Source organism: Acinonyx jubatus, chromosome B1 (genome assembly GCF_027475565.1).
Source record: "Acinonyx jubatus isolate Ajub_Pintada_27869175 chromosome B1, VMU_Ajub_asm_v1.0, whole genome shotgun sequence".
In the NCBI taxonomy this organism is placed as follows: Eukaryota; Metazoa; Chordata; class Mammalia; order Carnivora; family Felidae; genus Acinonyx; species Acinonyx jubatus.
Genome location: NC_069382.1, coordinates 13259189 through 13275575, shown reverse-complemented (window position 1 = coordinate 13275575; position 16387 = coordinate 13259189). Strand labels below are relative to the sequence as shown.

Genomic DNA, 16387 nt, shown 5'->3' with positions numbered 1-16387 from the left:
GTCGAGCTGATAATTCACCGTGGGTATTTACAACATCCCAAAGGGTTCCTACTTTCTTCATACAGATAATGCCATTTCTCTACCCTTAACCTTTCTGGCTGGAATAGTTTTTATGTATTCTTTTTTCCTCTAAAATCCTGGCTTCAATTTATTACCTGTATTAAAATGTATAGGGGGAGAAAAAAACTACCTCTCATCCTTTATCTATTAGCAGAGACGTCTGGAAAACTCAGCTCTAAATATTTTTAAGGCACTGTGCACACACACAGATACACATAAATACAACCTCTTTACTGCTTTACACATCTGCTATATTGAGGGGAGGGAAAAGAAATAAAAACTATTTCCTGCATAAATGCCTTCTCCTTAACTTTTCTTTGAAGCTGCTGGGGACAATAGTGACCCTCAAGGTGGTGTTCCTAGCACTGGCCACAGTGGACGCACTACCCACTCTGACAAAGGTCGTAGCAGGGGTCGCCTCAGAGGTACCAGACAAGGTGACAAAAAATCCTCTTACTGAGGTTCAGAGGGAGCAGAATTCCAGCATATCTGAAAAAAAAAATCCCATGCTGAATCCTCCTTATTACAAAGAGAAAGTTTTTTTTTTTTCTCTCAGTCTTTCCATATGTTTTTAAAACATGCTTTCGAGAGTCTAGAAGAGTACTCACCTGGATGAGGAAAGTAAAAAGTATTTAGAGGACTAGGTTTTAATTAATTTCAATAACCGCCGTGGTTAGCACGAGTACTTCACAAAAGCTATAACTAAAAATGAAAGCTAGCAAATGGCAGCTAAAAGCTGAAAAGGCTTGCCTCAAGGATGGATATAAAAGGAAACGGTTAAGAAATAATAAAATTTACCCGGAGTGAGTCAATAAGAGACTGAACTTCATTATTTGTCTTTTTGCTTTTTGGTAATTTAATCTCTGATAATTTTTAAGTAGGGTGAGTTCAGAGTAGATGTATATGCCCGTGTGTGTGTACATGTGTATAAATTTTCTAAGAATTGGCCAGGGCTGGTTCAAAATGGATTCATTATTTTGCCTCTAATATAAAGGTACTATTACTATAAACTTAATTGGAAATGTTTTATAGTAAGTAATATCCTATGCATCCCTGAATTGTAAAAAGAAAATGTTTTAGAGTCCTACTAATTAAAATGCTTCTTCGTTTATTACCTTTAAATTAATTATGGTATGCATTTTAAAGAAAATATTTTAAATAATAAAATTAAACACCCCCCCCCAAGTGAGTAATCAACATTAGAATGTAAATTATATATTTTGATGTGAAAACAAAAGAACAAATATGTCATGATTCTAGCTGTGACACAGTGAGTTAGTGAGACCTATAAGCTCCTTCTTCATGCTGATAGCATGTTGTGGTCTCAAATCTATACACTTTTGAATTGATGTGCTATTATCTTTGGACAACTTTCACACCAGGAGGTGATCCCAGCAAGAAAAATGTCTTAAATGAAAAGCTTATAAACAAGATACATTTCACTGCTGTTGCCTGAATTAATATGAGCTATTAGTGGTTGTACAAAACGTGATTTGAGACAAAAACTGTTTTTAACATTTTGCCAAAAAATTCTGCAATATGAATGTGTGAATAATTATACATTTTAGCAACTGCCACTGTAGCAATTTGTAATTATAATGAATATGCAAACATGTTCATGGTAAATACAACATTATATGTTCATTGATCTCTGAAAATTGGGAAGAAAAGTTCTAGAATATTAAGGTGATTTGTGCAAAATGTATTTTAGTGAATTCTTTCATATTTACTTTTAGGTCTTAATTGAGAAACGAATATAATATAATATAAAAAAACTAATTTAATATAATATAAAATTTAAGCATAACCACACCTTTCAAAAATATATAGGGTTATTATAATAGGAAGCAAAGATTTTTATTATGACTTATTTTAACATAGGTATGTCTATAATTAAGCACAAAATCATGTTACAGTTTGGGAGGTTAGGAACTGAACAACAGGTCAAATATGCAGATTTTTTTCTTTTTCTTTCCTTTTTATCATGATCAAGAAGGCTCAACAGTCTTTGTCTCAAATTTTAGTTATTACAATAGTGCAGCCATACCATCAAAGGCAGAAACCTGTATTAGATATTTTCCTACATGTGTTAAGATTATCAATTATACCTACTGTTGGGAAATGATGTACTAAATATATTAAGATGAAAATGGGAATGAAAAAGAATGCCTTAAAATTCCTATGGGCTATTTGAAGAAGATTTCAATTATTAATTCATTTAATTATTGACAGCCATCTATGCTTACAAAACTGTTCAGCAAAGTTCTTTCTCTGCAAGTTTGAGAAGGAAGTGTGATCCAGATAAAGAGGTGAATTTTGATGTTAAGTTTATGACGAATGAAAGAATTTCAGGGTTGTAAGAGATGATGAAGGTATCTTAGTCAATCAAATATGAGGTAGTGAACATTAAGTAGTAACAAAACAAAACATAAAACAACCATCCCAGAGAGAGGAAAGTGTTTTAAATAAACCTGAGTGAGCACCTATTTACCATGCGCAAAGAAAACACGATCTAATTTGAACTTCACAAAATCCTCACTGCACGCGCGTTATAAAATCTACTTTTTTTTTTTTTAAGTAGGCTTCACACTCAGCACAGAGTGCAACGTGGGGCTTGAACTCACAACCCTGAGATTAAGATCTGAGCTGAGGGCAAGAGTCGGACGCCTAACTGACCACACCACCAAGGCACCTCCTATATTCTTTTCTTTAAATTGAGTACACTGGGCCGTAATTTGCCAAAGTGTATACAGAGGCAAAACCAGGTCTTTTTAGGCCCTAAAACTTATGTTCTTGACCAGTGACATAATAGAGGAGTAGTTTCTATACGAGCTATGTATCTTAACTCGTGTATAAAACACACTCCAATTTAGGGGTGCCTGGGTGGCTCAGTCGATTAGGTACCTGACTTTGGCTCAGGTCATGAACGTGCAGTTCACGAGCTCCAGATCTCATTGGGCTCTGTGCTGGCAGCTCAGAGCCTGGAGCCTTCTTCTGATTCTGGGTCTCCTCTCTGCCCCTCTCCTGCATGTGTGTGCTCTCTCTCTCTCTCTCATAAATAAAAATTAAAAAAAAAATTAAAAACTCCCTTCAATTTGTATTTACCTCCTGTCTAAAGAATAAGAAAGACACTAAGCTTTAATACCATAATGCGATGATGATGGTGGAGGTGGCCTTCAGTTCTTTGGTGGGAAAGTCACTAACCTCAGTGATGTATCCTGAGAGAAGAAGTGTTCCCCAAGTAACGCTCTCACCTTTCAACTTTTGTGGCTTGTGTGAGATGGGTTAAACACATGATTCTTCATGGTATTTTGAAACGAGTTGTAGAGTGATCCTGAAAATCTTTTTTAACCACATAAAGGTTAGCCAGCTAGCTCATGGCAATGTACCCAAAAGAGTTATAAACCTTCCAAATGAGTTAAACATATAACAAGAAGGGTCCAAATTTGCTGACCGTTTCTGGGATGACAAGTGGCTGTTAGTGTGGTATGCTACCAAGAGTATATTTTTGGGAAAGTTATTAATCTGTCCTTCAAGGTAAAGTAGTATTCAACAGTGAGTAAGAAAGTACCAGTCCTCTAAAGAAACCCTTAGTGCAGACAGGATATTTTTAAAACTCGCGTTTGGAAATGTTCCCATCAACATATTATTTTGTTGCCAAGAACAATGACTACCATCTATAACAATTTTTAATTTTCTAAACTGTTGAAAAGTCTGAAAAACATGTATCTTAGTGAGCTTGGTCCTTATTTAAAGATGTAAAAATGGAACAACTTCTAATTAGTTTGCTAGAACATCAGAGAAAGTAGCCAAATTTCAACAGACACAGTATGATCCCAGTTGTCTGTGGAATCTAATAAAATTGAACTCATAGAACCAGAGAGAAAAATGGTGGCTGCCAGGGGCTGGGGAGGTGGGGGAATTGAGGAGAGATATTTGCCAAAGTGTAAGACAAATAAATGTTTTTGTTTATTTTTGAGGAGAGAGAGAGAGAGAGAGAGAGAGAGAGAGAGAGAGAGAGAGACAGAGCCTGGGTAGGAGAGGGCCAGAGAGGGAGACACAGAACTTGAAGCAGGCTCCAGGCTCTGAGCTGTCAGCACCGAGCCCGACGTGGGGCTTGAACTCACGATGAGACCGTGACCTGAGCCAAAGACAGACACTTAACCGACTGAACCACACAGGTGCCCAAAGTGTAAAACTTTTAGTTATAAGATGAGTAAGTGCTGGTGATCTAATGTGCAGCCAGGTGATTATAGCTAATAATATTGCATGGGATACTTGAAATTTGCTAAGAGAATAGACCTTGAGTGCTCTCAACACACGCAAATGTACACGCGTGCACACACACACACACAGAGTATGTGAGGTGATGGATATATTAATCATTTCAAAATGTGTGTGTGTGTGTGTATATGTGTGTGTGTGTGTGTGTGTGTGTGTGTGCGTGTGTGTAGATATATTTAATGATCAGGAAGTTCATATAGTTGTTAGGGTCAAAAAAGGTGTAAGGTATGATTAATATTTGATATGTAATTGTCTTATAAATGTATATTTAATAATTTATTAAACAAACAAAACTAAATAATAGATTGAAAGAAAATAAAATTATTTAAAAATGTTATTTATTTCAGGACATCTGGGTGGCTCGGTCATTAAGCAACTGACTCTTGATTTCCACTCAGGTTATGGTCTTGCAGTTTGTGAGTTCTAGCCCCACATCATGCTCTGAACTGACAGTATAGAGGCTGCTTGAAATTCCTTCTCTCTCTCTCTCTCTCTCTTCCCCTCTCTCTGTCCCTTCCCTGCTCTCGCTCTCTCTCAAAATAAATTAACTTTGAAATATTATTTATGGGGTGCCTGGGTGCCTCAGTCGGTTGAGTGTCTGACTTCAGTTCAGGTCATGATCTCACAGTTCAGGAGTTCGAGCCTGGAGTTGGGCTCTGTGCTGACATCTCAGAGCCTGGAGCATGCTTCAGATTCTGTGTCTCCCTTTCTCTCTGTCCCTCCCCTGCGTGCGCGTTCCCTCTCTCTTTCTCTCAAAAATAAATAAATAAACATTTAAAAAACTAAAATAAAATGTTACTTATTTAATTTCATCCTTTCAATGTTTAGTTTTATACATGTATGATAACATGCCTAAGATTAGTACATTGCTAGTTCTGCATAATTAATGATGTAATAAATACATGTATTTTGGGTTGAGTGCTTTTCTTTTCTTTCATATGTAATTTATAAAAAAATTTGGAGACACTACAAGAAGAAAAGAAATAAATTTAGAATTTGGGATCTAGTTGAGAGACACCCCGCTAATTAGTCATGTGACCTCGGGCTGATTACTAAATCTCAATGGGCTTTAAAAGAAGGCAAGATAAGGTTAACTGCAGGATTAACTCCAATTGTGAAATCTGTTCTGGAATAGAGTCCATCTTTCTCAAAAGCAGTCAGAACTTATCCGCGTCATCTATAACAACCTTGAGTTTTTCAAACTGGTACATGGTAAGACTTTCATAAACACTGGCTGAGTGAGTGAATGCATCCAGGACTCAGTTCATGAAATACCACTGCCCTACCACTATCTCAGATCATGTCTTCCCCATTGGTTCACCGTTACTTTTTCCGAAAGCAAATTCTGTCTTTGAAAATTTACTTCATAGTTTAATTCCTGTAGGAAGTCACCCCAATTAAATAGGGACTACACTGATCACTCTCATGGTCAAAAAATACCTATCTCTAAAGGTGAAAAGGCTATGTCATTGTTCACAAACTTTATCAACCTGTCCATTCTTGTTAGCTGTCACTGCCTTTCCTTCACCAAGTCTTTACTGCCTTTGTAGTTGTCACTTACCTGTGTAAATATGGAATCAATTACTTTTCTCTTCAGTGGAGAGTGTAAGAAAATAAAGAAAAAGCAAAGAAGCTAAAGTGCCAGGTACCTTGCAATGACATTTCAATGAATCCTTCTAAAATCTTTGAGAAGTCCATCAAAACCCATGTTATGACAAAATAAACAAGATAAAAATATATGAGTAATCCGCCCAAGGTGACACAGCTAATTGGATGTTAAGATTTTAACACAGATTTGTCTGTCACCAACCCATGCTTTTCCCCACTGCTCCGTGACCAGGAAGGAGCACTATTACATCAGTGCAGGATGTGACTGCGACACAATGATTTCTGGTGGTAGTATTTTAAGTGGTTCAGATGCTAAGAAATCATAAAGAGGTTCATGGTAGAATCAGAGGGGTTATCAACAGAAGTTATTAAGCTTAGCTGGTTAACTGCATGTCCAAGAATGTAATCTTGTGGGCTCCAAGGAAAGGGTTCAAAGAATGGTATAACAGAAAAGAGACTTGGGACGCCTGAGGGGTTCAGTTGGTTAACCGTCTGGCTTCGGCTCAGGTCATGATCTCACAGTCTGTAAGTTCCAGCCCTGCGTCGGGCTCTGTGCTGAGAGCTCAGAGCCTGGAGCCTGCTTCGGATTCTGTGTCTCCCTCTCTCTCTGCCCCTCCCCCGATCACACTCTGTTTCCTCTCTCTCAAAAATAGATAAACATTAAAAAAATGGGAAAGAAAAAAGAAAACAGACTTTATCTCAGGTCTGATGGAAGAAATAGAGAAGACAAAAACTATGTCAAGGGAAAAATGAAGAAACACTAGAAACAGTAAGCAATTCTCTTTTGAGAGGGTGCTTATTAACTGGTGATAAAACCAGAGGATGAAACTTGAGAGCACAACACAGCTTCAAAACTGGACAGAAACAAATTCTAGGAAAAAGATAGAAGCTCCATGTAATAGTGATGTCAGGCTGAGATAAAACACACACGTGCATACACAGAGCATGCACCCACACACAAGGATCGACCCATTTTCACAGACAATATTAGGGAAGGTAAAAGGATTTAAAAACCTCACAAAACAGTGGCTGAAGAAGAGGAAGTGACTTGCCTCAAAGTGAATAGGTCAGATTCAGAGAAAGATAAGAATTAAATCCCTGTCATTAGCTATGACCAGAGTAACGGCGTGCGTGACCTTCTACTTTGATCCTGTTCAGAGAAGGGGCTAGAAATGTGTTAGAAGTAATTAAGAATTCATTTTCCTAGGTACTATGGAAATTAAGGTTATCACGTATGAATATTTTATACAGATTGCTGGTTATCCAAAACCAAACATTATCAGAGGGTACACAGTAATTGCCATTTGTTGGAAATTATGCTTTCAGAAAATCACTTAAGGCCTATAGCAAATAATTAATGCATACCTTCTTGGTGTTTTAATTGCTATTATAAAGAAACTGGTTCACTTCAATTAAACAAAATAACATGCCTACTCTCTTGTACAGTATCTTCATCATGCTCGAAAGACACCTAAAGCTTTAAATACCTTAAGTAAGACTGAGGTCTAACTTCTGACAGATGTGGAGACAATGCTTCCATCAAGGATTTTACTGATTCATTCCAAACATTTACTACTTTAGTTAATTAAATGTCTCAAGAATATGAATAGTTGCCTTTCATCATAATTTAAAGATTTTTTTTTCTTTCCAGGAACAAAATTAACAGACTTGGGGTTCCTACCTGCAAAAATTCACCCACTTATGGGGCGCCTGGGTGGCTCAGTCAGTTAAGCGTCCAACTTCGGCTCAGGTCATGATCTCTAGGCCTGTTGAGTTCAAGTTCCAAATCGGGCTCTGTGCTGACAGCTCAGAGCCTAGAGTCTGCTTCAGATTCTGTGTCTCCTTCTATCTCTGCCCCTCCCCCACTTGTGCTCTCTCAAAAATAAATAAATGTAAAAAAAGATAAAAAAAATTCACCCACTTTTTGTTGAATGACAGGAATAACGAAAAAAAAAAAGCAAGAGATTTTATGCTGAAACTGTGTTTGTATCTGGGTTTATGGATACAGTTGGACAAGACGGACAGATTGGATGACATCCCCTATCCTACCTGTGAACAGATATATTCTTAATTTGCTTTTCTCTTTGAGTCCTGCATCTTTTGAAAATGTTTGTGCAAAAGTCCTGACCTGTGACACCAGGGTCCCAACACTTGCATCCTGCTGGTGGGGCTCCACCTGATCTTAGGGCTGATAAAGACATGACTGAGAAATTGAAGGAGGAGGAGCTGACACTCCCCGCCTCCCCCCACCCCCCATCTCCCACCTGCAGGGTTTAGCCGGAGTGTTTCCGCTCTCACACAGCGAGGCTTCAAGGCAGAGTATGATGAAGCTGTTTGAGACGTTTTCTGCCCACCTCCCATCAGGTGATGAATAGATAAAGAAATTGTGGGTTATATACACAATGGAATACTACTTGGCAAAGAGAAGGAATGAAATCTGGCCTTTTGTAGCAACATGGATGGAACTGGAGAGTGTGATGCTAAGTGAAATAAGTCATACAGAGAAAGATAGATACCATGTGTTTTCACTCTTAATGTGGATCCTGAGAAACTTAACAGAAGACCATGGGGGAGGGGAAGGGGGAAAAAAAAGTTAGAGAGGGAGGCAAACCATAAGAGACTCTTAAAAACTGAGAACAAACTGAGGGTTGATGGGGGGTGGGAGGGAGGAGAGGGTGGGTGATGGGTATTGAGGAGGGCACCTGTTGGGATGAGCACTGGGTATTGTATGGAAACCAATTGGACAATAAATTTCATTAAAAAAAAAGAAGAAGAAGAGGAAGAGAAAAAGCCTGCTGTTGTAAATGTTGGAGCCCCTCTCCTACCCCGTCTCCTTGGATCCTCTAGTATGCTCAGCTCAAAAATGACGAAGCCTTCATACTCAATGCTAGGTTTTTGCTACAGATTAGATCTTTGGTAAAACCATTTTGAGCCCAAAAAAATGATGTTTAAAAATAAAACTACTAGGTTTTATTCAGGAATATATATCAATATTGACTTCTGGGAATGACCTTCACCTTACAGCTACTGTCAACTCACAGCCTACTTTTCCATCTTGATTATTGGCAATGACGTGTGGTAGCCAAGCAAGTTGAGGCGGCAGCATTACAATTAGTTAATAATCATCACATTTAAACAATCATGCTTTTGCTTTCACTTATCCTAGTAAATCGTCTCCTAGCTCATACTTTATTTTCGAATGAGGTCTCTATTTCATTATAGAAGAAAGAGTTTTGGAAACCAAATTGTAATGCTGCTGGAGACACAGTAGTTCATTGTGTATTTTTTTAAGAGAGAGAGAGAGAGCGAGCATGTGAGCTGGGGAGAGGGTCAGGGGGGAGAGAGAGAGAATCTTTTGTTTTTTAAATGTTTATTTATTTTTGAGAGAGAGAGAGAGAGAGACAGAGGGTGAGTGGGGGAGGGGCAGGGAGAGAGGGAGACACAGAATCCGAAGCAGGCTCCAGGCTCCGAGCTGTCAGCACAGAGCCCAATGTGGGGCTCGAACTCATGGACTGCGAGATCACGACCTGAGCCGAAGTTGGATGCCCAACTGACTGAGTCACCCAAGCACCCCTACATTTGAACTTTTTGAACAAAATCTCAGTCAATATATTGGCTTCAATACACGCTCCCTCTTGTCATCTTGATATTGTGAGAAGAGAACAAAAACAAATATTTGACGTATTATTTTAAGAGTTACACACCTGAAGGAAAACAGAAGCTGTGAAGGGGCTGACAAAGGGTTAACGATCTGCTAGAAGTTGGTGTAGAAACCAGAAAAGTTCAAGTTGAGAGTCAACCAATGGCTGCTCCAACCACAGCTGTTTTTCCACTACCTCTCTCATTTGGTCTCTTTTTCTTATCTGAGGTATAAGAGAATATGGGCTTACAAGCAACTTTACTGTTGGGAACACAATTTCGTCGGTAACAGTAGGTCCCTCTGTGTCCAGGACAGTCACAGTTTACGCCTGTAAAACTTCCAGTGCAATTGCTCTTAAAACCCTTTCACTCTCAAACTGTCTGCTTTGATGATAAATTGTATGGTCACCACGGAGCTTAGACACTGACTTAGGACAAGAGCATTTGGAACTTCCCTCCTCTCACCGAGACAATTTTTTACGCCCCAAATTGAAATGAGCCTTCCATGCAAACACCACCTGGCAAATCCTTTTACATCGCACCTCCTTCTTCCTACTACTCTGAGAAACACACGCACGTCCCCTTTATGGGCCTTTTAAGAAACAGTGTAAGTTGGGGCACCTGGGTGGGTCACATCAGTTGAGCGTCCAACTCTTGGTATCGGCTCAGGTCGGGCTCTGTACTGACAGCGTGGAGCCTGCTTGGGATTCTCTCTTTCCCCCGCCCAACCTGGTCCCTCCCCCACTTGCAGTGTCTCCCTCTCTCAAAATAAATAAATAAACATAAAAAAAAAAGAGACTGTAAGTTAGCAAAGGTGAAGTCTTTCAAGAGATCTAGAATCCCGCTGACTTTTACTATTCATTAGGATATAATTTTGGATGAGTTTATAGGCTTTTTTATTGTTGTTGTTGTTGTTTGTTCATTTTTAGCAAACAGAGATGGTGAGACCCTCAACCAAAGGTTAAGAATTTCTTAGCCTAGGCCCAGATCCAACGTGGAGTAACCCTAGCTTCTTCATTTTTGTATCTCTTTCAATGGGCTGTGATGGTTTCCTTTTCCCCACAGGTGCCCGTGGGTGACCCCAGACTACCCTTGACAAAAGGATATGGTATTAGTCCATAATCTTAAGTCAGTGGATTACCCTCCCAGGAATATTTTACTTAACGCTGTATCCGTAATTATGGAGGATCGAACTACTTACTGTCTTGCTAAAGGTAGTGGGTTACAAGCATTCAGGTGACGGTACCATTTTTCACCTGGGAAAACTTTCCCTGGTAGGATAAGGCCACCATGTGTAGACCGCTGCCTGGATTTCTAATAGGAAAGGCTGACTGATACCTGATGCTTGTATGAGTGTCTTGCCTTTCCCTAGAACCATTCACAGTGAGGATAAAAGGGGGGAAGAAAGGGAGAAGATCTTAATTTAGTAAGTAATACTTCCGCTTAGGTATTTTTTAAAAAACCGTAGCAACTGATCTCACATTAGAGCAGCCCAGGACATTTAAATATTTAAATAAAAAATGCAATAATAAAGAGGTAATTTAATAGGCAATTTCATACATTAATAATTAGCAAAGCATTAGTGAACTACAAGGTAAAGAGCTATGGGAACATAACTAATGAACTATCAATGCCAAAGTAGACTTCATAATAAAACAAGACTTTAATAAATCTTTTATTAAATGGCTACAAATGAACCATTTTGTTAACGTCTAATAGGTAACTACTAAGCTACTTAATTCACATATATAAATGAAGACCCTGCAGGCAATTAACTTCACAATTGCTGAAGGTCAGGGCTCCCGATGCGAGTACTGTACTACACCTTTAAGGGCTGCTGCTGTACTGGGTCAAGTCCTAGCCTTTCCTTGGCGGCTCTACAATGTGTTAGCAGCCATTATCATGCACTGAGGCAGCTGAAGTATAAAATAAACAGGGCATGAGCGATAGACTAGCAAATGCCCGGAACTGAATCCTACAAAGTGTAAGAAATAGTGAGTGCAAAGAAAAGGAATCCTGAAGGAAAACTCTAAGCGAGGATGGGTATTACGCATGGGCGCTGACTGCTTTTTATTGGAGACGGGGAGAAACTAAGGAAATGCTGATAAATTGCAAAAGCTTGTCTGGGTCTGGATGTGACTCTAGGAGATCTGAAACTCACTAGAGATTATAGACCAGAACCGCTCTATTTACTGAGGAGGAACGTACAGTACACAATAATATCGATTGTCTCCAGCAGCAGCAAATGTTAAATTCATTAGAGAAAGGAAGTAAGAATTGTTATGGAAGGAAGAAACTGCTGGTAAAAAAAAAAATGCTTTTTAATAAATCAGTACAGAAGCTGCATGAAAACAGGACAAGGTGGAGAATCTTTGATGTCTTCTCTACCAACTCATATGGACTAAGTCTACAAATTACGGAGAGTTTCACGAGTTATTACATGCCAATTTGCAAGCGGTAATTATCAATGCGTGCTGGCAGGAGAAAGGGGGAGGAGACAAAACAGATTCTTACACACCCATAACTGAATCTCATGCTCTGTAACTGACATCCTTTAAACGACAGTTCCAGAAAAGTGAGAATCCGTAAAATGAGTATATGTGTAAACAGAAGTAATTGGCGAAGACGAAACTGTGCTCCAGATTAAAAACGAGTCAATGGCAGACCCACGTCTGGATGAAGTTGTTAATGTAGCTGAAACTGAACCTGAGAATCATACTCGATAGGGAACCTTAACTAAGAAAGGAAAAATCAATGACAGATAAGACTGGTTCTTCACCTCAAGAGCTCCAACCAAGTGAGACTATTAAAGAAACCACAGCAGGTCAGGACAGTGTGAGATTTTCACATCGCTGCTTAGGTTGATACACTGCGTATGTGCAAAGCTCAAATACCATTTTCTTTTGATTAGCAATATTATAAGATGTGGACCTCTGCAAATGAGAAGATGACAAAACTGGACAACTGACTGAAATTTTTTTCAGCATGATATACAATGTTTTGATTCATTACTCTATATATTTCTATGTTAGTGAGATGCTATCAACTGGGAGATTTTCTTCCTGTGTACATTCACAAAACTATATAATGTAATGCTGTTTGATGGGTCACTCATGGCATTGCTTTGAAATGGAATTTCAAACGGTATTGCTTTGAGATCATCCTGAGAGTGATTTCTTATGTGGTCTGAATATGGGAGAAATCAGCTACGATGGGTTGTCCTCTAAACAGCTATTTGCTTTCCTAACTTCCCACCAAAAAGGAACAGACTCATTAGTACAATATGAGGAATAATAAGAATGCACCTTATCTTTCCCCCAAATTATTCCAAATATCTTCACGAGAAGACTTGGCTTCAAAGAATCCCAACTCTCCTACTGACACAGTTTTTGACGCTTCTGTGCCACACGACATCCCTAACACTAAACACGTTTCTGCTGACTTAACTTGACACATTTCATACATATTTGTCAAAACAATTATTGTTAACTACAATGCAATTATCCATATTCAATTTGATGACTCAACTGGAAAATTACTTTTTTCCTAATAAAATTTTTCCAAATGACAACAGTGAATCAGTGGTGATTAGTTGTTCAGTGTGTGCTAATTAATTACACAGGGTAAATTTAGTTCTGTGCTAATAACCGCAGGGGGAAAAAATTTTGTAGACATGACTCTTGTTATAAGTGAAGAAATTTCCTTCCTGCCTACTTCTTCTGTACTTTCTCTTTCTAATCTATCCCAGACGAGCGTTCAATAATACAAAATAAACAATAAAAGCCAACTACTCTTGCCTGACGCTACAGGTGAAAAGACCGGAGTTCTTTGGAACCTTGGTCCTAGGTCAAGAGTAAAGGAGAAGAAAAAGATTTGTACTGTTAACTTATTTACCTGTGAGGACCTCCGGATAGCTCATTCTCATTGCAGACTTGGTTTAGATCATGCATTTAATGGCCAAAAAAAAAAAAAAAAAATCCCAATTTATTCACTATGAAACCTATTTCTTTATCCAGAAGCTAATTTAAATGCTGACATTAGCCAGGGACTCTATGGGGCAAGGCATTTTGGGGGGATATTCCCGGGGGTCTGGAGTCCTCCGTTTTCTGGCTTTCGTGTGGTGATGATTCTTTCTCTCTGAGCCTGATGGAAGTTTACGGCAGAAAAGAAATAAATAATGATAGGAATGTCACGGGAACTTTGTCACAAAGCTGTCAATAGGAGGCCAGTGAGGTAGGACGCCATATTCTCTCGTGTAAATACACGGTGCAAAGAAGACAGGGTCTGGCCAAAGAAGGGACAAATTTTTGTGCCCGGAGATATTTACAAAGTCAACGGATTAATTCAAAACAGCTCTTCCTGATCTATGCTTTTGTATGAGTGGTTTACTACCTGTGGGCCAACCTGTGTTAAGTAATAATTTCAGAACCTCACTGAACACCTGTACATGTGCAGAGGAAGGGCACTCAGCTGGAGACGCCTCTGGAAGACAAGATGGTGAAGCCTGTAGGCCATCATACAGAAAGGGGGCAAAATTATTTCAGGAGTTAGAGATATCAGTTCATTGTAAGGAAAAATCTTACCGTCAAATATTACTGTCTAAGAATGAATGGGACGTCTTGGGCAGTCACTCTGGAAGGAACTGTAGACAATAGGTCCCATCCTCTTTCTGTTGCGAGAGACTAAAATATCCTTAACAAATGCTCATCTGACTATTACACCTAGGAATCCACTATGGTTTTATGATGTAACGGACACGATGTAGCCTGTAAAAGTAGGGACGTCTAGAACTAAGTATATGCTACACATGTTCGCTGCATCACCCTCTATACAGAATTGAGAGTCACATTTTACATCTCTGACTTTTTCTTGACATGCCTGCTAACTTGTCAATAAGAAAGAAAAAAAAAAACCCGCAGTAAGGAGGAGTTTTACTGAGGCCATTTACTCTTGTCTCATGTAGCCTGACACAATGTGTGAAAAGGACAGGTAAGTTCACGGGCCCAGCAACTAAAAAATGGCTGGTAACACACAGCACAGAGGTATGCTAACTTTTTTAGCAAGAAAAGGGTTAGACTAGTTTATCTGTAAATGTTCGATGTTAAAACAACACAGTCTGTTGACTACTCTAGAATATCGATGCATGCAGATCCGCTGTGCGGCCCTAACGATCAGATAATCTGAGAGTCTCCCACAGAGGAGTTACCTGCTTTCCAGTGGTACATTACTGCCAAGGACCCAGCTGTCCTGCAGCTGGACGGACTCGGGTGTGGTTTGCAGCTCGGCGGGCAAAGCAGCCGGCGGGGCCGGACTCTGGTTCCTTCTATTGGTCAGGGAGTTTCTGTTGAGAGAAGTGATGGACGGATGGTGCTGTGCGGGGTGCTGCTTATGGGGTGGTGGCAGAGGCGGAAGGGTGGGCTGGCCTTGGTTGTTTGCAGGTTGCTCTGAAAAAAAGAAAAGGAAACTCATTCTATGTATGAGTACATGTACATATGTGTGTGTGTGTGTGTGTGTGTGTGTGTATGTGTGTGTACATACACATCTACACACACCACCAATGTCTTAGGGATCCACTACAGATGAATTAGAATTAAAATGTGCATTTAAACCCATATCCTAATCAATTTGCATATTATTCTATTAAGCGGGTGTTCAGTGACATTCTCGAAGAGCGAGTTTACCCTTGATACACGGAGTACTAATTAATATACAACAGATGGTAAAATTGGTTTTGGTTTTAATTTGTTTCAGATTTTTTTCATCTGGTTTTATTAACACCTACAGAAAACAGCGTCTGACAGCTCCCCTAATGTGCCTTCAGACTTCAGCTTTTTTTAACAAACCGACCCTGAAATTAAATGGGTAATTTCGGTGGAACACAAAGGTTTTCGAAATGCATATAATCCCTATAATTATTTAATGGAGGTTTTTTTTAAGCTTTATTTAACTGCAATAAATTATTACAAGCTAGCTGCTAAACAGCAGTAGACTACTCTAGTTTAGTGCATTTCAAATAAGGCAGACCTGCCTTATGATCCGCTAAAAGACGCTAAGTATTCTTTAGCAGAAGGTCACTCTGTGAAGCAGATGTTGTTTCATGGATATTTAACAGACTGAATCACATCTGATTACAACGTCAGAAGACTCATATACTTAATGACCGTTACATCCATTAGAACACACACAGAACAGATTTGCCAGTTTCACAGTACGCCGTAGAACTACATCTTGGAGTAAGTCATAGGTGACCAGAGCGACTCATGCCATTATGTCACTGGTAGAGATATTTTGCTCTCAACCACAATCATAAGGGATCCAGCAACTTCAAAATATAAACACAACGGTAGGTTGTGACCAAAGAAACATTCCCTAAAACTAGTAAGTCGTAAGGTAAAATTGACAAACCAATGTAACACGAGACTGACTTTTCAATCTCATTACCTGCCTTTGGACATGCTAGAATTCACAAATACTACATTTTAACAAACAGACAGAGGACTCCTTAATTTAATGCTAAACTTATTATGGTTCCATACATATAAGATGTCAATTTTTGACTAAATGCAGTTCAAAGTGCAATATAATTTTAAAGTGATGTATTAAATCATGCTATTAATATAAATAGACATATTAAAAAAGAATAGGAAACACAGGGACTATCTTTCATCTGCAGTGTGAACTCCAGCAGAAATTGTTATGCCAAATAGAGTCTAACACTGTAATTCTGAATGCATAAAATGAATTCTTGATATGTAATAGCTTGAATATACCTTATACCCTCTTTACAGGGTATAAG

The 16387-nt window shown here is 38.9% G+C and overlaps 1 protein-coding gene across 17 annotated transcripts in view; it reads right to left on the bottom strand.

The window, feature by feature from the left end:
* TENM3 (teneurin transmembrane protein 3) overlaps nucleotides 1-16387 on the bottom strand; it is a 1268347-nt gene that overhangs the window by 177051 nt on the left and 1074909 nt on the right. For all 17 annotated transcript variants that reach the window (XM_027077054.2, XM_027077058.2, XM_027077059.2 and 14 more), the window contains one exon: nucleotides 14798-15035. In XM_027077054.2, the coding sequence (XP_026932855.1) occupies nucleotides 14798-15035 (238 nt within the window). The remainder of the gene's footprint in view (nucleotides 1-14797; nucleotides 15036-16387) is intronic.